Source organism: Sorex araneus, chromosome 1, assembly GCF_027595985.1.
Source record: "Sorex araneus isolate mSorAra2 chromosome 1, mSorAra2.pri, whole genome shotgun sequence".
NCBI lineage: Eukaryota > Metazoa > Chordata > Mammalia > Eulipotyphla > Soricidae > Sorex > Sorex araneus.
In genome coordinates, this window is record NC_073302.1 from 353,826,233 (window position 1) to 353,851,755 (window position 25,523).

Genomic DNA, 25,523 nt, shown 5'->3' on the forward strand with positions numbered 1-25,523 from the left:
GTATTCAATCGAATCAATTTAAAGGGAAAATTGATCAAGAAAACTCAGGTGCTTTGTTAGCTACAATGTCTGAACTAGTGCCTGATGTAAAAAGATCATGTATTTTTTAAAGGCAACAGGCTTTAAAGGCAAGGGGCTGCTTTTTCACTATCCATGACAATCTTTTATATTGTTTCAGTGTAATGCAAGCACAAGAAAGAGATCAACGGAACAATCAGTGAGAAATACATGAGTTCTAGTCAGAGAGTCTGGGTTCAATTTTAGTTCATCACCTTCCCAAACTGGAAGCTTTTAAAACTGTCTTCTCATCTCTAAAATAAGGATTATAGTTCCTACAGGATCATTGTGAAGATGAAATGATTGTCAAATAAGACTGCTAAAACAAAAGGATGTAAGAAAAGTGGTACAGGCAGGGAATATTCATTCATTCTGAGGCTTTGAATTGGCCTTGGTGAAAGTGATTTTCAGCATCACTCCTTACAAAGCTCTGGATATGAGTGAACTTTATGGCAAGCTACATTCCATTGGCTCTTCCTACTCCTGATGTGCAAGGGCATTCCAAGCAAGGACAGTCAAATCCAGATGTGCTGAGAAACCATTTAGCTATCTCGTAAGGTATCTATCCCAAGGAAGGAATTGAACGAATTATTCCTTCTTTATACCTGCATCTCTAGTTTGAGAAACGCACTGTTCCCGCTGTTTCTGTACTGTTTACAAAGTCAGGCTCAATCCCTCTTCCTAGGCAATCAGTCCTGAGAACCATGGGCACGGACATACCTGTGGCTCACTGCCCACTCACTTCTGACAAATTTACATAGTTCTCAGTTACCTAGAAATGTAATTATTAGCAGATTGCAAATAAATACCATACAATATTGAAATTTTATCCTTTCGATTTATTTGAAAACACACTGAGCTTTTCTTTTATATATAGATATGTATATGTGTGTATATATATATGTGTATATATATATATACATATATATATATATTTTAGTTGACTGTGTACTGAAAATGAAAGGTTGGGGCTTACTCCTGGCTCTGTGCTCACAGGATCATATGTGACACCTGGTGCTGACCCAGCTTGGCTGCATGCAAGGCAAGTGTCTTCCCTGTTGTACGATATCTTCTCCCAAATGAACACACCACTCATTCTACTTAAGATGTTTTGGGTGGGTTGATATAAGAGCCACTGTGACCACTCACACAATGCCATATTGTATTTACCCAATCACAGTAATTAGCCTGAGAAGACTGCTCATCAAGAGGACAAAAACTGGGGATGAGAAAAAATATGAAGTAGTTTCCTTAGAGTGTTATTTCTAGTTTCTCTATTGATAATTTCCCCAAATATCTGGATTTATATAAACTGTTAACAATCATTGAATTCTGAGACTGCTATGTGAAATAAACCCTAGTAATTTCTATCCAACAGCCAGTCAATTTACCGAGCATGCTCATTTGTCCTACATAGGCTACTCACCTGCAGATTGTAGTCTTGTAGAATTTTGACCAAGGAATCTCTCAAATTGGGAATCTCCATCCCTTCCTTGATACGGTGAATCAACAGAATTGGATCAACATGTGTGCCAATGTTGTTTAACAAGCCAGTAATAAATGCTACAAAATACAACCCAAAAACCCAATATATAAGCAGTGTATGTAATACAGCTTTAGGCTGAAGGTAATTCAATGAAAAAAAAAAAAAAAACACTTGAATTTTTAAACTCTCAAGAAATAATCTTCCTTTACTCTCCTCAGATATAAAGAAGAAGCTAAATGAGAAGAATTTAAAATCACTGGAGAATAATTTATTGTTTTAGAATACAGTTTGTGTTGTCAAAGGGGCATAACTACTATGTACTGGGAATACACAAGAGCTCAGCTATCATACACTTTTCCACTGTTTTGCAAGGTAAGGATGGTATTTTATCTCCACTGTAGAGGAAAAAGAATGGGGCGGCCAATGAATTCATCTAGAATCACACAGCAGGCAAGTAATAAGCCCGGATGCAAATATAGGCCAGCTGCAAACCCATGATTTCTTTAATTACACTCACTTCACTTCCTTTAAGATTTTTAAACTTTATCTGGAAAATTAATTTTTAGATAAAGACACATTGGAATGTACTTATCGTAATATAGAAATCAACTCTGATAATATTATTCTGTGTTCTCATTTGAAGAGAATTTGAAAAGCTGACTACTGTCATTATTCATTTTCTATCTTCAAATGAGGACTAGAGTTTTTTTTTTTCCTTTTTCTTTTTGGGTCACATCCGGTGATGCACAGGGGTTACTCCTGGCTCTGCATTCAGGAATCACTCCTAGCGGTACTCGGGGGACCATATGGGATGCTGAGAATCGAACCCGCTTGGCTGTGTGCAAGGCAAACGGCAAACGCCCTACCCGCTGTGCTATTGCTCCAGCTCCCAGACTAGGGTTCTGATCAAACTAATATCTTTGCTTCTCTCCAAAACGGGAGATCAAATGTAAATAGTCAAGTGCCAGGCCAGCAAACTTTCACTGCTGGTCTGCACTGATGAAGTGGAGCAGCAAACAGGATTAAATACCCCTAAAAACCACAACAGCAGATCTCCTATATGGACAACAGCTATGTTTCCACAAAGAGACTGGTAACAACCACGTACCTTCCCATTAAATGTCCCCCTGTATACAAACTACAAAGCAAACACAAAACTAAGGCAAATCACATTTACTTGATTTGGATGGCATAGGCAAACATGCCTTAAGGCGACACAGTATTATCTGGTTAGACATTTGTTCATCAGAGCCATGGAAAGCAAGGCGCCAGGCTTCTCTGTACTGGAATAATATTGAAAATCGTTCCCATGCAATGGACCTATTTTTTCTTATAGATACTTAATTATATTTTCAACTCACTGTATCTTAAGATGATTCCTACTCAAGATGTGACAGGCTATATGAGAAGAAAATGATCATAGAGGAGTTCTCTACTTACGTGGTTTGTCGATGGAATATAAAATCAAATCTTCCCAGAGTTCTGCATCGTCTTGCTCCTTGGCAAATTCAATTGCTTTATCAACATCATGTAATTCCTCCATGATCATCTTCAGGGCACTTCGGCTATTACCCATGCGGCCTAGCAAAGATGTGAAAGCAAAGATGTGAAACACTTGACAAATTGAATGAACCACCTGAAAGGAATGGCTATCTCCAAATTCATTTGTGGTTCTACAGCTAAATAAAAGCTTATCATCTTATGTGACATTAGCCTTTATTTCACTAACAATAAAACAGAAATCTGTTTGCTGGGAACTCTGTAAATACCGTGCTAAGGACTCATCTAGAATCCTCTGAGGTATGTTCCCTGGATATTTCTATTTTACAGAAGTGGAAAGAGACATGGCAGTAACTTGTTGGATAGAAGGGTGACTAAAAGGCTGTCTGGAGTGTGAATCTGGGTTTGTACCTTCCCGAGTTCCTGTGAGGCTCCTGCGTTTCTTCCTCAGACACAGTTCTATCACTGTTGCACTGGTTTGTGGGCTGCTTAATTAGGCTGTGAAAGCATAATTAAGAGTTACCTCTTTTCCTTCTCTCCCAAGTTCAAGGGAAAGTACTTTAATGTTTACTCTTCAGTTCACTATGTTCACTGACCTACTGGTATTTTAATACCAATTAAATATCAATAATGGATAATGACGTCAATGCATTTTCTTTTTTTATGATGTTTTATTTTATTTTATTGATTCGCCATTAGATATAGTTACAAGCTTTCATCTTTGAGTTACAAGCACACAATGGTCAATGCATTTTCAACAGAGCACAGAGAGGCACATTCTGGTGTGACTCCTGCACCGCACATGGTCCCTGAGCACTGTGAGGAGTGACTCTGTGTCCCCTTGTGAGTTGTCTATTGCTTCTAAGGCCAAATGACATCAGGACAAAATCTAGCCAAGCAGAGATGGAAGAAATTCTGTTTGTAAGAGATAACTGATGACCTACTTGCGGCTGTGATTACAGCCCCAGGAACACGGTCAGGTAATAACACAAAGTCCCCAAACACTTCTTCCTAAGGAAGAGAGGCCCTAAATTGCAGGCGGCTCCAGGTTTGTGCTGGAGACCCAAAACCTGCACAGATATCTATGGATATAGAAGATCTGGACTCTTCATGACAGAGGCAACAGTGGCCCGTAAGGCTGAGTGTTGTGTGAGGAAAAGATGTAAAGTGGACAGACACCCTCCCTGGACAGACAGAACTGGCACTGGAGAAACAGCTAATAGAATCTTTATCTCTGGGCCAAGAATATCTGCAGAGAGCATCTTTAGGAGACCTCTAGGAACCAACCAACCCTAACACAAGTCCTTTATTTAGGAGGAATAAGATGTTAAATTCTTCCTTGTGGTGTGCTTAGTATAAAAATTATGATGCAAACGTTGGCAGGATCCAGAGGTCCAGGGAAAACTGAGAAGATAATAAGAGGCCATCTTTGTCCAAAACATCAACATCCTTTTGCAATTCTTTCAGATATTTAAGGTATTTCTTTTTGAAAATGAGTATTACTTTCTACAATGAGGGCAATGCAAACTGACAGTATTTTAAAAAATTGAATCATAGAGGCTGGAGCGATAGCACAGTGGATAGGGTGTTTGCCTTGCATGCAGCCAACCCGGGTTCAATTCCCAGCATCCCATATGGTCCCCTGAGCACCGCCAGGGGTAACTCCTGAGTGCAGAGCCAGAAGTGATCCCTGTGCATTGCCAGATATGACCCAAAAAGAAAAAAAAATTTAAATTATAAACACATGACCCATCTAAATTTATTTTAATTATGCTGCATTGTGAAAAGTTTTGCTTATTATTCAATACTAACATATTATGCTCCAGCCCCATGTCATCAGTTTTTATTGAAAAACTTTTTTTCTATTTTGAGTTATAAAGTTTTTTGTGCACTAACTTTTTGTATAAGACAAGCTCTCAACTCTGTGGTAGTTGAAAATACTATTTTCATTTTCAATTTCTTTTTCTCTGTCATCCCATTTCTTACTTTAGGGAACCAGAATGAATAAAAGTTACTTACTCAGAAGATATACGGTCTCTTCTACAAAGTTTCTCTGTTGGCAGATCTCAAGAGCCTTCAAATAAAAGAAGAGTAAAAATATCAGCATGCACAGACAAACTAGAAGAAATGTTAACAGACTCACAATAACTATACAAGTGTGAAAGAATTTCTTTTCCTTTTTTTAAACAATTTATAAGAATTGTTCATGATGGCCCCTCTCCACAGGTTTGGACGAGCCTTATGCATGAAGGAACCGGCAGAGAAACCCAGGTGTGTGGGACCCGGGACTGAGATCTCCAAGCCTGCTTGGATTGGGACTGGGCCTCTTTTGCCCAGATCCCCCATTTTCCAGTAGCTAGGCGGTCACACCCAGGGACTGCCCCCGGCTGCTGTGTAATCTCATCAACAGCCAACATCCAAAGACTATAAAACAAAGCTCCCAGAAGTGACATCTTAAAGCCTTGTTCTCCCTCTTGGAGAACCTGGAAAGCTACTGAGAGTTTCCTGCCCACATGGGAGAGCCTGGCAAGCTCTCCATGGCATATTCATATGCCAAAGCCAGTAACAATGATGGGTCTTATTCCCTTGACCCTGAAAGAGGTTCCAATGAGGCACCATTGGGAAGGACGAGCAAAGAGAGGCTTCTAAAATCTCAGGGCTAGGACAAATGGAGACGTCACTGAGACTGCACGAGAAAATCAACGATCAACAAGATGATGATGATGACGATGATGTTCATGATACATTTATTATAGGAATTCAAGAAATGTTTTAAGTCTTCTCTTTAAAAATAAAAGAAAAGAGGGACCAGAGATACAGTATATATGGTAGGGCATTGGTCTTGTAAGCAAATGACCAGGATTTGGTCCTTGACATTACGGTCCTCTGAGTCCGCCAGGAGTGACCCCTGAGTATAGACCCAAGAGTAAGCTCTGAGCACTGCTGAGTGTAGCCCAAATCAAATCAAATGAAAAACAACAACAACAAAACCAACCCCAAAACAATACAACAGTCAAAAAACCAAAAGAAAGCAAAACCCAAAACCAAAATCTCCTTAGGTTCTGTAGCTCTTAGCCTCTTTTTAGTGCCGAACGCTACATACTTAAACTGATGACATGTCAGGGGCAACGCAGAACATTCTCTGAGCAAAGGCAAAAGATGTGGTAAGAAATGGCCCTTTCCCAGCACATGCCCACCTACCCCGAGTCACTGTTTCCAGGCCAGCTTTTTTTTTTTTTTAATTTTTATTGAATCACCATGTGGAAAGTTACAAAGTTCTCAGGTTTATGTCTCAGTTATACAATATTCAAACACCCATCCCTTCACCAGTGCCCATATTCCAACACCAAAAACGCCAGTATACCCCTCTGCCCCGCCCCCCCACCTGTATAACTGATGAATTTCACTTCATTTTCTCTTTACCTTGATTACGTTCCATATTTCAACACAAAACTCACTATTGTTGTTGGAGTTTCCCCCCAAGAAAGACAGCCCTACTACCAAGGAAGCATTTGAAAATTAGTTTTCCATTGCTGAGAATGAAGAGATATGTAGCCCCACTGCTCCAAGTACATAACTGTTTTTTTTTTCTTTTCCTTTTTTTTTTCCCCTCATCTCCCTTCCCGTGCCTCATAGTATGGTAGACGCCATGCCACATTTCTCCCTGAAAATGGGAAACAACCGGGAAAGAGGGATATTTCCTCTTCTCGGCCGGCGTGGGGCTGTTGCTTAGTTCACAGTCCAGAGAAGTGGCTGCTACATTAATAACCTTCAATATTTAAAAAAAAAACTCACTGTTATTATTTGGAGTTTCCCCCCAAGTCAGACCTGTTCAAAAGGAACCGTTTCACATTGCTGACAATTATAGATGTTAAGTCGCGCGGATGCTGCTGTGTCCTCGCGGTTTTGTATTTCTGTATAAAATCCAGGGAAAATTCTGCCAGAAACTGCATAGCCCAGCTCTTAGTCCCAGTGCATTGCTGTAAGAAGTCTCTGGAATCAAAGTCTTTAGGCGCAGATAGTCCGTTTCACTCTCAGCAGCTCCGAATTTATCTGGGCCGAGGGCGTGCTGGTTACACCCACTTCCCATGATTCCCTAGGAGCCCCAAGTGTGAAAATCGTATACCTCTGGGTTAGGAGTCTTAGAAGATGGATCCTGCCATGTGGATGTTGCTGCCGCCACCATTTTCCGTGCAGGAAGAAGGGTGGGGAGGAAAGATCCACCCTCGGGCAGTACGGAGTTGTAGCCCAGCTCACAGTCCCAGTGCATTGCTATAAGAAGCTGCGCTGGATGCCTGAATGTGTTAGGTCTCTGGAATCAAAGTCTTTAGGCGCAGAGGGTCCCAGGCCAGTTTTTCTTAACTGGGACATAAACACCATGAAAGAACTGCCAGCCGAGGCTGCAGGCATCCAGAGGCACACACCAGAGCTCACCATCTACTGCACAGATACAGATGCTGGGAATATTTCTATCACCGACTTGCAGGTTTAGAACAGAACTCTGCTCCAGGCTCTGTCAAGAGGGAGAGGACAGACCATATCTGACAGTCAGGGACATCAAACAGCCGACCGAGGGACTGCAGAGAGGCAGCATTTCTTGGAGCAGGTGAGCACGAATGCAGCAACACTGCCAACAACCTCCACACATGACTCACTTTCCCTCTGGGCCAGGCTGGGAAGCCAGGCGAGGCAGAGCAGCCAGTGCCAAGTCCTCGGGATGCTGATGCTACGGACACACCAGAGGGCACACGAGGCGCCTGCGGTGGCTCAGGTGAAGCAGAAGCAGGGCAAGGGGGCCAAGGGGCCCGGGGTCTGGGGAGGGTGAAGGTGGTGGCAGCACTGAATCCCTGGGTCAGGCGCACGGACGAGGGCCTGAGTGCAGGGTGAATGCTGTGTTCAGTGTTCCCCAAGGGGTGGCGTCTGGGCTAGGTGTGATACGCTGACAGAGGGGAGCTCAGCGGGAACCTGAGCTCTTCCTGCCTGCTGAAACAGGCTTGGGGCGCCACCAGAGCCCGGCCCGCCGCTCCACGGCTCTCGCATGCCCGCCCGGAGGTTGCCCTCACGTGCCCCTCAGCCCACAGGGTGGTGCGGCCACAGTGAGTTCGGGAGGTGGACAGCCCTGGCCACTGTGGGAGAGACGTCAGGGGCCCCGGCGAGGCCAGGTGGTGCGGAATGCAGACAGGCGTGTACAGCAAGGGCTGAGGTACTGGGCCTCTCATGTGGGAACCCCACAGGGTCTTCAATCATTTTTGACCGGCTCCTCCAAGTATCTGAAATGACCCTTTCTCAAAAGCATATCCTTTTTCTCAAAAACAGAGTGACTCTAGAAATCCAAAGTTTTAAGTGTGAAAAGAAAGTGCTTTTGGCACATAGAATTTCCTGTTCCTGACCAGTGAAGTGCTTTGTGTTCCCGAGACAGTGCTCCCCCTGGAGGACAGCGGGCGAACAGTCCTGCAGAGCCAGCAGGCGAGGCCCAGCCCACCAACCGTGAAAATAGCCATGAAAATAAACTGAGTCAATGACACAGAAATGGTAATTTGCTTCCCTTTTCTTAATTTTACATCAAAGTGAAGGCAACTCCCAAGAATCTATCAAGTACAGACATGACCAGGCCCTGTTAGCTATTTCCTCTTTAAATGTTTATAATGAAGATCTATAAACCTGGATCTGCCAACTTACGGATCCAACTTCACAAATACTGCCACCTTGTGAATGCCATTAGATATCAGAAAAACCATAAATCCAGGTAAAATCTGCCAAGCTAGAAAGCGAAAGCCCTGCTTTTAACACCTCCCAGTGCAAGCAGATAAGATCTGCAAAAGAAAGCTATCTGTGGAAACAACAGAACAAAGGAGAGAATAATGGAATAATAGTGTTAATATGAATGTCCTTCATGATCACTACAAGCCCGTGTAATATTCTTATGGTGGTCCCCACTAACCTACAACGCTGCTTCCGGGGGGTTACTTACACACAATCATAGTCTGAAATACATGACAGACAGTAAGACATCTCCAGCCAAGCTCAATGTTTATTATCATTTACCATTATAGTTATTCTTTTTTTCTAATGTCTCATGCCTAATTTATTAAACTTTATGGGTAGGTATGTATTTATAAGGAAACAACAGAACAAAAGAAAATGTGCTGCATGATTATTATGATTAATTTTTGGACCTGAAAGAAGACGCCTCACCATGGAAAGAATACGGGATCTAAAGTTAAGAAGTTCAGGGTCTAACTCTTGGCCCCTGACATCTTAGTAGCAGACTCTTGGCTGTTTCTTTAAACCCCAGAAGACTCATCTTGTTAAGTGGAAAATGAATACCTACCTACTTGTATACTTCTGCAGTGTCGAAGTAAAACACAGTGCAATTAAAAGCACGAAACATTATCCAGCAGACAGAAATAAACAATTTTCATTGTACTCTAAAGTTGCTGAAGCTGTGGACTGGGGAGAGTGCCCAGTGTCAGAGCACATGCCCAGATGAGACCCCATCAGAGCACGTGCCCAGATGAGACCCCATCAGAGCACGTGCCCTCATGGAAGAGACCAGACTGTCAGAGCATGTGCCGTCATGGACAAGGCCCAGACTCTGACATGGGTTTTGCGGGCTCCCTGAGCACTGTAACACTGGAAGCCCATGCTGGGTGCGGCCCTCTGGGGATGGAGAGGAGAGGGTGCTGGTGGCAGCCAGCAGTGTCGGCGGTCAGCAGGGACTGAGCCATGGACCATCAGTTAGCTGAGAAACAGTGGGAGTGTTGGGGTCGGAGCACTGCCACAATCACTGTTGGTGTCATACATTCCTCCGCACCCTGTAACTGCCCATGAATGAAAGATTCATAAAAGCTTGATTAGTTTCGAGTTGTGATAATTAGCTTAAGAGTTGTGATGATTTTAAATTCTAAACGCCGGAGTCTCTAAAGGGCCTTTGATGTGACATAAGGGTCTGCATTAAATTTAGGTTTAGGCCAGATACAACTGATTGTGGAAGTTCAAGAGAAATAAGGCTGGTTGAATTTCTGAAAAGATTTTAAGACTGTAATCTGACATTCACTCAACAAAGATCTCATTCCAGCAAAGCATACAATCAGAAATGAGTTTCTATGCTACAAAAAGTGATTACTAACATTGTTGGATAAGTATGTTCTGAGTGAGTCAGAAAATGTCCTTTCTGAAGTAGACAGTGCCTTGCTGGGGTTGGGAAAGGATTAAAATGCCAAAGCTATTAACTTTATTTTGAGGTAAAGGAGATCAAAGTTTCTCTGAACCTCTTTAGACGAAAACTGGCAAAATGAATTTGCTTTCACTTCATTTGGAATGCATTTAATGCGAGAAAAATCTACTTTGTTTTTCATAAACTGGTATAGAAGTTTTTTCAAGTTATTAATATGAAAGTAATTATTGACTAAAGTAATTAAGGATAATAGAGTTCTCATTTCTAAGGAAAGGAAATGAAAACCTGATGTGTCAATATATTCATGATTGTTTCCTTTAGGATGGATTTGGTGACGGCTGCAGAGATGGCTCAAAAGGCTAAACGGAGGCTCGGCTTCAACCCCAGCAGCATCACACAATCCCCTGAGCCCTGTCGGGAATGGCCCTGGCACAGAGCCAGGAGTAGACCCTGAGTACCATTGGCAGCCAACCCAGAAAACAAAAGAATCCAGCAAAGCGCACGTGCAAAGTGTAAGTAAGGGTTTCACTGTTTTTCCAGGTAATATATTCTGTAGTGAGGGGAGCATCTGCTTTTACTTTTAAGAGCAAGGTGAGTATTTCCAATGCTATTCTTGAGAAAATGTCTTAGGGTTCAATAAAAAAATGCTAAAAGTTTCTTTTTTCTCTCTCCCTCCTGCCCTCCCTCCCTCCCCTTTAAAAGAACAGTTAATATCCAGGAAAGCTGTTTTTTTTTTTTTTTCCATTTGAAATTCCACTGAGCTAAAACTGATTCACAGTAAAAGTAATATAATTAGAGTTCATCACCCCAGGCTAAAATGGCAGCTATCCTGGTCTGGAGAGACAGCACGGCAGGTAGGGCACCTGCCTTGTCTTGTGCTCTGAGACCCACCAGGAATGAACCCTGAGCACCACTGGGTCTGGCCCAAAAATGAAAAAAGAAAAAAAGAAAAGTAAAAAGGGACAAGTCAAGAAGTGGTGAGTTTTTTGAGTGTAGTCAGGATGGGGTGACCTCCCTTCTTGCCCTGTTCTTGCAGGAGCCTGGCAGTCACGCCCACAAACTGCCTCGGCACCACATAAACTCATGAAGGGCCATGATCCAGAGACTCACAAATAAACATCAGAAGAGACCAACAAGCTGCAGAGATGCCTTCAGACCTCAAAGTCACCATCCAGTTAAAAATTTAACTCCAGCTGTGTCATCCTATTTAAAATTTTAGAATTCCTGGAGCGACATCTCATACTCTACATCATTGATGTACCAAGAGTAGCATACCACATTTAAGGGGTGTAAAGTAGAAGGCAATTGATCTCGACCCCCCAAAAATAAAAAGAGTACACAAGCCTTAACCTGCAACAACATGTTAGTAATCTCTTATACAGGGCTTAATGGCTCCAGGCTGAGTACAACAATCTTCACAAACTTTCCTCTAAGTGTACTTTTTGGGATCATTTTTAGTGGATTATTCATAACAAGCAATACAAAACAAATTATTTAGGACCTGGTTTTGAGGCAGGTTTGGGTGGCAGAAAAATCTGAAATAATGATGCCAGGAAGGTGTAATAGTGAGATTTTTGTTAAATATTGAATTAATAAATTATTGTGAACAACCTTATAAAAATAAAATTAAGCAAGTGAAAAAAAAAAAGAAGCTGTGAGTATACACAAATTGCACATTGTTAATCAACCTCCGCATTCAGCTGTCTTTCAGCTGTCTTCTATGGGGCAAACGTGATTTCTGTTTTAGTGACACACCCACAGGTGACTCAGGAATACCTACCTGGCCATCTGAATTTCATCTGACATTTACAGAACTCAGACAACACTCTAATGGTGTCAAGAACCACAGGGAACAAGACTGTGGGCCTTAAACCACCGCATGGTTGTGCACACACAGAAAGAAGTGCTCTCTGAAGCCACAGGCTCACGAGACAAGAACCTCAAGTGTATTCATTTCTTCACTGACTCACAAACACTGACGAGGTGTCTAATGAAGGTGACTGCTGGTGTGCTGCAGCCCTCCTCTCCCTCCCACTTAGCCCCCAATCTCATTCTCACTCAGCAAATAACAGATTCACTTGTTAATTCACCTGTTAACTGAGCCCTTGATTCCGGATTAAATCTTTACTCCAGTTTAAAATGTCATAGGAACATTCAGCTCATCAAGATCTAGCCGGATAGGCTTCTACTTCTCATTAGAATGGTCCGGCAAACCTCCTGCTTTGAGTGCAACTCTCCTCGTGAGACATGAAGGATGAGCAGGGAAAGGAAGAGCAGAATGACCAGCAATGACCTAGCAACACCCCAGCAAGGCTTACCCACAGTGACAGTGTCAGGAGGGCACCTGCAGCTTACCTTCTCGAGCGGGCAGTGGGTGCTGTCGCGGAGGAACGGGAGCAGGTTTGGTCGATCGTACTCGGCATAGAGACTGATCTGTTTCTCATGGTAGCGTTGACCTTTGTGATGGTCCCTCTTGAAAAGCTTATGTAGATACTAGAAGAGACAAGAGTATGTCATGAATATTAAGACGAGAAAAGCAGCATGGACGTATTTGAAAAGGGATGGTGATTTCAGTTTTCAGAACTGAAGCTTCCATGCAAAGGGGGAGGATGGGAGCAGTAGTTTCCAGGGAAACTCTCCAGATAATGAGGAGAGTTGTGAGTGTGCTCTGGGGATGGCAAGAAGGGTTCCTGTATTATCCCTAGAATAGCCCCCAACGACCGGACTTACCAATTTCCAAGTAAGGTGAGTAACTAGCCACTGGACAAGGGAGCGTTCTTTATCTGTGGGATTCCTACTAGGTTGGAGACTGAATAACTTACCATTTGTAAGTCATCCTGAACCACACTACACAGTAAAGAAATGTGAGTGGTAGTAACTTCGTCACTATCATCTACTTCACTCTAGAAGTAAAGTGCTTGATTGGTGGTCTCTGTACATCACACAAAGTTTCATCTTGTACATAAAAGTGGGCAGATTTATGGGACACAAAACCGTACTTAAAAGCTCACACAGCAAGAGCCACATTAAGAGACACAGACATTCTCTGTGTCCTCTTTATTAGGTCTAATGGAGATCCATGTTTGTAATAAAACTCTGCCTCAGAATTTGTGACAAAGTAGGGAAAAAAAAAGTAAATCCAAGAAGATTAAAGACACTCCAAGCCAATTTTCAAAACAGATTCTTTATTCTAGTTGTCTGTAAAAGTTAATGGACCTCAGGGGCTGGAATGATAGCACAGAGGGTAGGGCGTTTTGTCTTGCACTCGGCCGACCCGGGTTTGATTCCCAGCATCCCATATGGTTGCCTGAGTACAGCCAGGGGTAATTCCTGAGTGCAGAGCCAGGAGTGACCCCTGAACATCGCTGGGTGTGACCCAAAAAGGAAAAAAAAAAGTTAATGGACCTCAAGGGGAATAATTCACTTCCTACTTAGAGGCAAGATGAAGTCAATATGTTACACAAAGTTAGAGATCAATGTTCAATGTCCAGTGTAAACAAACCCCACATACACTACAGAGGCAGGATGACTTGCTCATAGGGATCACATGAAGGGCATTTGCACGTGGAGTGGATGTGCTCTGAAGGGCCAGTGTGTATCTGCCCCCAAAGCCATGCTTATGAACAAGTCTCCTGAAGTTTGACATTTGCCAGTGTGGATGGGCGCCCTCTAAGCTGAACTATGACCCCTGAAGATTACCTGCTCAGGCCCCTCTAAAGCAAGGAAGGGAGTAAGAGCAGAGAGACTCCACACAGTGAAAGGAAGGCCCAGGGCAGTCCCTGACAATGACACTCCCATCCTAGAGCCTTCCAGGGCGTCCATGGTCAGACTGACTTCCAAGCAAGCTACTCTTTTCCTCTACTCCCATTTTCACAGTGCAGAGAAGTGGGTAAGGATACAAGGGTACCTCCCGGCACCAGCGAGCCACAGTCCAATTTTTATGGGCACCTTTGTGTGCATCATTTCCTAAGGGCACGGGAAGCACTTACTGCCACAATGAAAGCAGGCCCCAAGGGAAATCCAGGATAACAGCATAATCTTCCAAGATTGCATGAGACAAATTATATTAGGAGCTAGTATCAGGCTGAGGGACAGAAACAGGAATTTGTTTCTTTTTCTCTCTCTTCCTCCTTACTCCAGATTCTGAGCAAACACTGCATTTAGTTATTCCAGAATATCGCCTGTGGTCAAACCTCCAAGTTGCATGTTCCCTGAAGAGTTGGCTGTGCTACTTCATGCCCAAACTGCACTATGATTTCCTTTGCTGTTCAGTTAAAAAGGTCAAAGGACTGCCACACTTACCACGTGCTGCAATTCTGGTCTGTCTTCTAATTCTTCCACGACTTTTTTAATCTATAGTGAAAAGCAAAACTTTAAATATAGACTTTAAAAGATACAAATATAGCCACAAAATTCTCTGATCAACATCGCTTTTCTTTTCAGCAATGTGTAAAAATAAAAGACACTCACTGAAATTTTATCTTCGTTGTCCAAAAGCATGTCAACAGCTTTCTAAAATATATACAGATACAAAAAAAAGGGCACAATTACTAAAATTTGTCACAGAAAAAAGAAATTGAACACAATAGTCAGTCAAAGGCAGAGAGCGCCCTCCCCAGACTCAGTTCCTCAGCTCTCCAGTGGAGAGTAAATGTTATCTATGTTTTAAATTTTGTCTCCGGATGTAAAATTAAATAAAAAACATAAACTATGTACAATCAAAACAAACTTTTATATGACAAGACCAATTACTGGTGACTCTGAGGGGATGGAAAGAGGAGGGAAGGTACATTTGGGACAAAAAGGTCAAATGTATGGTAAAGGATCAAACTAGACATAGTATAAAAGTGTTTACTTTCACTGATGCACATCTGACCCTTATGCAATGTCACTGTGCAATGCTACCTCAATAAAATAAAACGACATATTAACAGAGCCTCAGCCTGAGGCCTACTTGCATACAGGTAAGATGGCGCCTCACCTACAACTCACACACCCGGACTGGGCACATAGGCACCTGCTGATGGCTTGAACATGCCCAAAGTTCTTATATAGCTCCACATAGAGAACACATGTTACACCTGGCAACACAAAAGCAAGACTTTCCCTGGGTCACCTGACTGAGGACCTCTATGGGCCCCTAACGTAAAGAGCCCATCTTCTGTGGGAAGAGTCCGAAGGAAGAGAAGAGAAACTTCAACGGTGTGAAGACTGCAGAGTTCTGGAACTGACTCCAGGCACCACTGACTTCACTCCACACATTCAGGCCAACACCTGCCCCAGGGTCGGTGACAAGGAGGACAGGGGCTCAGCACAGAAACCTCCCGGGAACAGCAGGCTTTGCTCTGATCAGCCTCAAACCCCGCTTCCCTTCCAGGACAGGAGGCTGCTAGGGACGATCTTCCTAGGAAAGTTCCAGCGTTTCCTAGCCTGAACTCCTCCGCCTTGTTTGTGGCACCAACATTTGTACTATAGGGCTCTCAACCCAACGGAGTGGGAGACAGGCACGAGGCGAGACTGGATAAAGGAAAAGGTGACTAGCTTGCCAGAAGCTTCTCATTCTTCTCCGCCAGAGAAGCCGTGGCCTGAGCTTTCCCAGAGCTGCACTGGCTCTCATTAGCCCCAGTGTCTTCCTGAAGGGCTCGACTCACTCAGGATGAAGAATGAGTGAAAACGGAGGCAGGAACAGAGAGCTTCGGTTTCATTGGAGTCTGTCGAGACTGACAGAGGAACCGTTGTTCTTAAACAGAATGCAGAATGGAGGGGTCCTTCTCAGGCACGGAGGGCTCTCTGCGTTTACCTAGAACCTCTATGTGGAGGAAGAGCTACTGTGCTTTAGCGTCCTTGTTCTATCACCAGCACTTGCTGTGTGTTCTTTCAACATCCCCACCCCACCCCAGTCGCTGTCATTCCCCACTAACAGGCTATATTTCTCGGAGCTTCCATCAGACAAGAGATTCACTATTCACACTTGCCCTGCTGTCTGCAAGTCCTGGCACTGTGCATTGTAAGAATAATGAAGACTCCCTGCGCTAAGTGTGAGTCCAAGGAAGAAAATCATAGTGGATGATGTGAAATACAGCCCACTTAAACTTAAATTCTGGGATAGACAAAAGGGTCAAATGAGTAGAGCACAGAGCTAGGCTCTTTGTCTCTACAAACTGCTTTACTAACAATCACTTACACTTATAGAGTACTAAACATTCTAGGTTCCACATCAAATTGTGATGTTTTATAGAATACATCAAGGAAAGGGTTCTTGAATGCCAACTTCTAAAATAACATCACGAGGGTGAAAGTGTTCTGGGTGAAATGGCACAGAACAAGATGTCTGGCTTAACATAGAGCATTCCGACAGCTTTTATAGATTTAGAAGAGTAAAACTGATTTATCAATATTAAAAATAAGAAACACAGTACCTCTGAATCAAAATCCATTAACAAAACAATTTTATCCTTGATAGAACTGAAAAGATTATGCTTATGGATCAACTGGAAAACATCCTTATGTCTTAATGTTAAGTATATTTCCAGAGCATTGCCATAGTTTTTGTCGTAGGTGTACCTGGTAAAACAAAAATTTTACATTAGGGCTGGAGCAATAGTACAGCGGGTAGGGCGTTTGCCTTGCACACGGCCGACCCGAGTTTGATTCCCAGTGTCCCATATGGTCCCCCAAGCACTGCCAGGAGTAATTCCTGAGTGCAGAGCCAGGAGTAAGCCCTGTGCATTGCCGGGTGTGATCCAGATAGCAACAACAACAACAACAAAATTTCCATTAACGTGAATCAACATTCATAATTAGACACACACAGATATAATTCATGTCTTATATGACTGAAAACAAATATTTTCTTAAAGAAAAAGTTGTATCTCAAAAAACATCCTTTCTGATTTAACTATTGTGACTAACAAGTATTTCTGAGAATCTTGCTTCATATTTCATCAAAATTTAAAAAAGTTACAATTGCAGTCCAGATGATTATACAGCGAGTAAGGTGCCTTGCACGTGGCCAACCCAGGTCTGATCCCTGAGCCACACCACAAGGGATCCCTGAGCACAGAGCCAGAAAGTCCTGAACACTGCCAAGAATCAAAACGAAACAAAACAAAACTAGCAAAATTTTTTTTTAAAAAAATCCACATACCAGATTAAAGAATCTATGATCCCCACCAGGTTAAAGAATCTATGATCCCCAAAATAAAGAGAATTCTTCTTCTAGTAAAAGAAAAAACTATTTAATGCTCCCTTTGTAGAAATATGTCTTTTTAAGAAATATAACTCACTCCCCATAGGTGGAAAGATGTTTTTCTTTTTCCATTTTAATACTGTCCTTGTATTACTTTTCCTTCCTGGAAGGGCATCCAAAGCAGGCCTGGCCCAAGTGCTCGGGGCTGGGGCAGAAGCTCTGAGCAGCTGAGGGAGTGCCGGAAGGTTGGGGGGGGGGAGCAAGAAGAGGCTCCCTACAGGACACGCAATTGTACCGCAATCTGACATATCGGGAATCTGGGTCCCTGAGACAACTGACAAGTCCAGGGCTTCTGCTCTGGGGAGGGAGGGGGGGGCTACACTGGCAGTGCTCAGAGCTTAGTACTCCTGGCTCTGCACCTGGGATTGCTCCTGGCAGTGGTCAGGATTTGAGCTCTGGAGCCTGGTGCAAGATGGCAAACTACCTGGGGGGCTATCATTCCCACCCCTCAGGCTTCTTGAACTTCTCTCACTTGTGACCACTTCTCATCAGTTTGCTTTGTACACAACCCAGGGTATAAAAAATAGATAAAGGAAATCAACTGCTTACTGATGAGTCATCAATTCACTGTATGTGTGCTTGTTTGAGGCCATCCCTGTAGCACCCGGGGCTCCTTTCGGTCAGCAGCAGCTGGGGGACGCTGCCAGGACAAGCTGTGCTCCTGCATCTCTCTGGCCCCAACCAGAAATTTACTTCCAAATAAAATTTCCATGAACGCTCTCCTTTACACCTCACCTGGGGTCACAATTCAGTGTGAGAAGCATCTAGGGACTAGATGGTTCAAGACTGACAGAACCCTCCCAGCCACCCGAAACCAACTGGCAGGTTCTAGAGCCTCCCCGCTCTGACAGTGGCCACGGTCTCTGCAAAGAGACGGCGGACGACTGTATGCTCACTAGGCTTCCTTTGCCTCCTGTTGTTCACGAGAGGCTTCCAGAAAGATTTCCTACCAGGGAATATAGAAAAAGAGCACAAAAAACTCCCTCTCTCTCCTCTCCATTAAGAATTGGCCATACCTCAAATGTGAGCAACTTTTCATTAACGTGATCTGGAAAACAAAGCAGCATGCAAATATACTCACAACTCTGCCAGGGTCCTCAGTAAGGTCCTGTTCTGACTGTCCTTCTTCAGGTGATCCCGGACTGCCTGCACTATCACGGAATTGTTATACAGATCTCCAGGCCACTCCCTGATCAAAGTGGCAAAGCCCTAACCCAGGAGGGAAAGCAGAAAAAAAAAAAAAAGCAACTTTAAACAGAGTAAAATCCAGACTTTGAACAATGCCTAAAGTACTCAGTGAAGAAAGTAATTTTACAATCCAAAGCAATCCCTTCGTCTTTGGCTGGTGTCAGACTATGGGTGTGGGGACGGCAGGATCTTCCTCCATGTAAGATGTAAGATGGTCTCAGTGAACATTCTGGAAGCAGGTGGGGCTGTTCACATCTGCTCTTTGTGGATGAAATACATAAAGGACCACCAGGACACCTGCTCCTCTGGCACCAGTGCCTCGGCTTGCTCTTTCCTCACTCTGGACTAACATTTGATGATGTGCACGCACTTTAGGCCTGGGGGACTTGTGTGGTGGTGACAGCACCGATGCAGATGGCGTCCTCCTCCCAGAGCAGGCACAGACAGCACTCCCCACCTCAACAAGCCACTGGGCTTGTCTTTGACTCCTGCCGAACCTGATTTTCTTGGTGATTTGGGACTTTGGCTCAATTCTAACCTGTGAGCTGGTTAAGTCTCAGATCTGACGGGTCCGGCACATGGTCCCTCTTTTGCTGATGGAGCCCATTTCCCTCTTACACAGATGCTCGGCCAGTTTCCGAGGCAGCCTTTGTCCTCCTATTTCCTGACGTCAGCCCTTCACTTTTGTAACTGAGTGAACAGTAGGACAGTGTAATTCAGGGGAAAAAGATGCATTCAAAAGATTGCACATAGATATAATAAGTTTCAGATTACTGGGAAAGATCACATTACTGGTACGGAATGAGCTGTCAAATAATGCTTTAGTGAATTACTTTGAATTTACTTAAAGGATATCTAGAAATCTCCACAGTAAGGTAGAGAGATAACTTTCATAAAGTACCAGATCTTGGTAAGAAACCTTGTAAGAATGAGGAATATAGTCCCCACGAAGGTCCTGTCTTCTTTCCACTAAAGACATGCCTGTTAAAGATGGCAAGAGCCACAAAAGGTTGTATTTCCCATGCAGATAGCAGCCTTTTTCAAAGAGAGTGACTGCAGGGGACTTCAGAAATTCGGGGAGGAAATGAAGTAGACGTCTATTTTGTAACATTACTGAGTCATTTAAGTTTTTGTCTTAAAAAAAGGATACTTTGGATCAAGCTTCTACCTCAAGATTCTCCAATTTATAAGAGTCTGAAGAGATTTCCACTCAAATAGTGGAACTCAGCAGCTCTGAGAGAAGGAGAGCGCCAGCTGTTTTCTCTCAGATTCCTGCAACAGCGGGAGTACTGCCAACTTCTAATACCACGTAAGATGAAATGAACCGGTTGTTGTGCATGATAAAAGCATGATGACTTCCACATAAATGGAAATAAACATGCTACATTTCATGTTAGACTTATCTCAGTTTAAATGGCTTCATGCACCCTTCAATAAGTGGGCAACTCCTCCCAGAATGTCTCCAGCCTGAGAACTAAGCCTCGGCCCCGTGCCCGCCCAGGAGGGGAAAGGTATTTCTCTCTCTCGCCTCTTTCTCTCCGGGGAGGAAGGGCGCGGTGGCCGCCATATTAAGACGACCACAGATTGGGTTTTCAAGCCTGCAATTATCTAATATCTGGAAGAAATCTCCCTGGACTTCTTGTTAAAGTACAGAAATTCAAAACCGCGCGACCTTATTTGTCTTCACAGTAGGTCTGAATCTAGTGGGGTACTCCTAACAACAATAGTGAGGTTTGTGTTGAAATATTGAATGTAACCAAAGTAAACAGAATGTAAAATGAAACTTATCAGTTACAAGGTAGGGGGTGGGGGGGCGGGATGGGAGGTGTACTGTGTGGGTTTTATTTTGTTTTTTTTTGGTGGTGGTATATGGGCACTGGTGAAGGGATGGTTGTTTCAGTATTGTATAACTGAGACCTAAGCCCGAAAGCATTGTATTCTTCCACATGGTGATTTAATAAAATAAAATTAAAAAAAAAAAAAAAAAAGAAAAAGCAAAGACCAGCAATTCCCGTCCTGCCTCTTTCACCGGCCTAGAGAAAACATCTCATTCCGCTCCCCCATGGCCAGCTCCTTCTGCCTGTTTCTCCACTTTAGAAAGTTCTGAACTCATTTGGAGCAGCCCAAGTATCAACTGTGCTTATCCCTTCCTCTCTCTGCTCCACGGCGGAGGTGTCTAACAGAATCAGGGAACATGCATCAGGTTCAGAGATTGGCGCATGACAGAAACGCCATCAGGGCTTCATCTCTGCTCCCATCCAATACAAGCCGTTGCCTGCTTCTTTCCAACCAGCTTAATACTGTTTTACAGAGAAAAAGCAAGATCATGTCAGAATGCCGTACCTCATAATCACTTTCCAAAAATTCATGAAGAATCATTTCGTAGATGAGTGGTTTCAGAACTGGATCCCCTCTCGGTAAATAAGGACTAACAGCCTAGGGAAGAAAAAGAGGAAAAATTCCTTTAGAAAGTGACAAGACAAAACTGTATCCCACACAGGAAACATAAAAGCAAATTTAAGTAAATAAAATGTTAATTTTATTTAAACATTTTACTGCTACCGAGAGCATGAAGCCCACATGGCAGAGCCTGGCAAGCTACCCGTGCGTATTGGATATGCCAAAAACAGTAACAATAAGTCTCTCAATGAGACGTTACTGGTGCCCGCTCGAACAAATCGATGAGCAACGGAATATACTGAAACTTAAATAATAAAAAAATTTTACAGCAGGAGTTTAACCTGCGGGCTAGAGGAAAACAATAGACACAGGAAGGGAAGGCAAAGATTTATTTTTCTTGTTTTGTTTTTGGGTCATACCCCAAACAATCAAAAGAAGTGATGCTCAGGGGTCATTCCTGGCAGTGCTGGGGGAACATATGGGATGCCAGGGAGTAAAGCTGGTTCGGCCACATGCAAGGCAAGTCAGATGCCTGCAGTACTATCTCTCAGGCCCCAGAAGATTAATTTCTTAAAAAGAAAATGCTGGGTTAGAAAACAAAAATCCCATTTAAAACAGAAACCACATTCATATTTTGAAACTTTTCTTGAGCCTGATTTTCTTTGCAGTTGAGCTATTTATTTTTCATAAAGATTTTCTTCATTTTATGTCCACCTCAATATACAACACATATATAAACCAAGTTAAAAAAAACTAAGTTTGTTTACCTTAAGCTGTCCAATTTCTTTAAACTTGTAAACTTCATACTCCCACAGTGCTGCATTTTTCCCAAGAATTTTCTGGCACTTGCTGGAAATAAAAACATTCCAGAGAAAGTATAAAGGAAAAAATGCAAACAGATAAATTAGTGGACATTTTCCTTTTAGTGATTTAGATTAACCTCTAATCTAAAGTGATTTAGATTAACTAACCTCTAATCAATACCAGTGTTGTGAAAAACATCTTAGCCAAGTGCCAGCAAATGTAACGGTATGACTGTTACTTAGCGACTGCCACAGACCGCCCTGCCAACTGGTATCCATGCTTAAAAGGATGAGCCTCTCAGAACAGGAGGAAGCGTTTCCCCAATGGTTTCTGTTCCTGGTTTCCTACTCATCAGCATGGGTGCTGCTGGTTTGGGTACCTTTTTTCTTCCTCTTATTTTGATCATATTAAGTCTCTCCTCTCTCTCCTCGCCCTCCCCACCTCTCCCCTCCCATCCTCTTCTTTTTTCTTGCCACACTCAGCCGTGTTCATGGCTTACTACTGGCTCTGAGCTCAGGGATCACTGCTGGCTGGGCTGGGGGGGACCCTCTGGGGCGCTGGGCAAGGCATGCGCCCCACCTACTGTATTATCTCTCCAGTACCTATTTTAAAAAACTTTTCAAGTCACAGTAATGAGTTTGAGGTGCCACTATAACCAGCCCATATCTATACTATATGGGAGAGCCTGGCAAACTCCCCATGGCGTATTCATATGCTAAAATCAGTAACAATGATCGGTCTCATTCCCGACCCTGAAGGAGCCTCCAATGCAACACCATTGGGAAGGACGAGCAGAGAGAGGCTGCTAAAATCTTTGGGCTAGGACGAATGGAGACGTTACTGAGACTGCTTGAGAAAATCAATGATCAATGGGATGATAATGATGATGATGATATCTATACTACATTAAGTTCACACTATAGGGCTAGCTGCATCTTACATAAATCTGTCCCTTATACTCAATTTACCTCCCACCCTCTTTCTTCTGGGAAACACTGATTTGGCTGTGGAGTCCAAATTTTTACTTTTATTTTATTGAGTACATTCATATCTCTTGGCCATGTGTCACGGATGAGTGGCATCTTTCTTGTCTTGAAGAAATGTCATCAGACCCCAAAGTGCGCAGGGCTCTGCTTAAGGGATCATAGACTCCAGACTCGGCCTCAGAAAGCCGAGACTCCCACAAAGCCTATTCTGGGGGCATGGTTAGGATGGAACCGTGAGATGATTATGACTTACATAGCAAAGAAACCCATGTCCTTGAACCCCGGGGAGCAGGCAGGCCTGGAGGGATCCACACAGACCCCATGACTCTGTCATAGTTCCTGTCCCAATGGAGCCTGGGGTGGGAAGTCTGGGATCTGATCAGTGGCCACCTACTGGCCACCCTTCACTTTCAAGACTACTCTGGCGATCTGTAAGCAGAGGCGCCGATGACCTCTGTTCTAGACCCCCTACAGGCAGCTTCTCAAGGGCTCTGGCAGTGGGGCCAACCCTGACAGGATAGGACATTAGATGAGGAGGAGAACACTTTTCCTTCAATGGAAATGAAACAATGGGCAAATAAATAATGACATTCTGAGCATGAAACCCTCCATGATTAAGAGAAAAAATATCGGTGTTAAGAAGGATCTAAAGAAGTCAACTGCAGAGCGTGACCTTTATCAACACCGCTCTACCCTGCGGGAAAGGCCTCCTTACCGCGCCGCGATGTCATACTCTCCTTTCTCCAGCAAGTGGGTTATGTACTCCAAGCCAATGTCCTAGGGAAAAAAACAAGAAGAAACCAGCGAGAAGATGAGTCTGCTTCTGAGCCGACCACACGCCAGCATATTCTCACACCTGCCTGACACCTGTTGTACATCTTAGTTTGCCGAATGTAATCAGGCTGATTTCTTCCTTAAGATAGTAATATAATTATGTACATTTCCCTTTGTGAGGGTGGAAGTGGAGCATGCATGGAAGTGTTCAGAAGCGACTCCTAGCTTTGTGCTCAGGAATGAGTTCTGGTGGTGTGCAGGGGGTTCTAGCCAGGTCAGCGGATGCTGGGACAGTGCCTGGACCCCTGTTCTGTCTTTCCCCAGCATCTCTTTAAGCACGGTAACATGCACTTATATTTGTATTTCCACAAATTTTAAAAACAATGAAAAAATTAACACTGTTGCTATTTTAGAGGCTCTTAACTTGCCCTTTTTCTAAGAGATTTGCTACAGAAGATACCTGATAGGGCTTCACAGGTGGCCACCTGGGTCTGCTCAGGGAGCAAGCCGAGAGTACCAATAGGTGGGGTACAAACGCCAAACAGAAAAAGCCTTGATTAGAACCTTGAACGAGTATGGCTGTGCCTGTGAGGTGCAGGTCTATCTACTCCACTCACGTTTGCTCCCTCCCTCTCCCCCCTCCCCTCCCCTCCTTCCCCTCCCCTCTCCTCTCCCCTCCTCTCCAGGCTGAGGAAATGTCCTCATAAGAATGAGATGAAAGATCACTACAACAAAAAGATGAACTCCATACATCAAGTAGCAGTAAGCCCTGAAAACAAGTATTCCAAACAGAAGAGGGCAGGGGAGGCCTCAAGACTCTGAAATGGCGGCTTCAGAGATTCCAACTAATTCCCTGTTCCAGCCCAGGTCGGAAAGGATTCTGCAGAGTCTGCATCCAGACTTAAATTTGTGGGATCAAATTGGGGCACAGGAGTTAGTCATTACTTCCCCAATACGACTGAAGCTCTTAACACCCTTTTTAAAAAATGCTTTCTCTTGGTTTAGTTTTCATTCTTACATCAAAAATGTTATCTTAGTTTGCCTTTCTCCCACGTAGAATGTCTCCTCCTCCAGGTAACTATATATTTTTTCCTGGATATTGGATATTGTCTGAGAAAAGACAAAGGCTTGGTCTCCTAATGACTACCTGCGATGTAAATATTCCCTCTGCTGAGAATGACCTTGAGGCACAGGCAGACAAGGAAGGGTCCTCCTGGCAACAGAATTCCTGGAAAGTAACACAACCAATAGTCCAAAGGCCTTTAGGACCCACCCTGTGGACACAGGAACCAAGGCTTGATAAACCTGACACCAGCATTGACCCAGAGAAGGTTCAACTTTGGGAGATGATAGGAACCCAGGAATTTATTCATTTCTTCTAGGTTCTCTCGTTTCGCGGCATACAGACTTTCAAAGTATTTTCTGATGATCTTTTGGATTTCTTTGGTTTCTGTTGTGATGATCCCTTTTTCACTTCTGATTCGGTTTATTAGGGTTCTCTCTCTTTCTTTCTTTGTGAGCCTTGCTAGTGATTTATCAGTCTTGTTTATTTTCTCAAAGAACCAGCTCTTGGTTTCATTGATCCTTTGGATTGTTTTTTGGGTTTCCATGTCATTAACTTCTGCTCTGTTTTATTATTTCTTTCCTTCAGCCTGGTTTGGGCTCCTTTTGTTGGTCCTTTTCTAAGGTCTTGAGCTGTAAAGTCAAGTTATTTATGTAGGCCCTTCCTTCCTGAAGAGTGCTTGCAGAGCTATAAATTTTCCCTTTAACACAGCTTTAGCTGCGTCCCATAGGTTCTGGTAGCTTGTCTTCATTCTCATTTGTTTTCAGGTATCTTTTGATTTCTTCCTTGATTTCCTTCCTGACCCACTCATTGTTCAACATTGAGTTTTTTAATTTCTA

The 25,523-nt window shown here is 43.4% G+C and overlaps 1 protein-coding gene across 3 annotated transcripts in view; it reads right to left on the minus strand.

Moving 5' to 3' along the window:
• VPS41 (VPS41 subunit of HOPS complex) overlaps positions 1-25,523 on the minus strand; it is a 189,487-nt gene that overhangs the window by 16,869 nt on the left and 147,095 nt on the right. For all 3 annotated transcript variants that reach the window (XM_055131907.1, XM_055131894.1, XM_055131900.1), the window contains 11 exons: positions 23,563-23,624; positions 21,825-21,906; positions 21,001-21,093; positions 18,551-18,678; positions 16,640-16,784; positions 14,691-14,732; positions 14,523-14,573; positions 12,576-12,713; positions 5,063-5,117; positions 2,984-3,124; positions 1,484-1,620 (listed from right to left, as the gene is read on the minus strand). In XM_055131907.1, the coding sequence (XP_054987882.1) occupies positions 1,484-1,620; positions 2,984-3,124; positions 5,063-5,117; positions 12,576-12,713; positions 14,523-14,573; positions 14,691-14,732; positions 16,640-16,784; positions 18,551-18,678; positions 21,001-21,093; positions 21,825-21,906; positions 23,563-23,624 (1,074 nt within the window). The remainder of the gene's footprint in view (positions 1-1,483; positions 1,621-2,983; positions 3,125-5,062; positions 5,118-12,575; positions 12,714-14,522; positions 14,574-14,690; positions 14,733-16,639; positions 16,785-18,550; positions 18,679-21,000; positions 21,094-21,824; positions 21,907-23,562; positions 23,625-25,523) is intronic.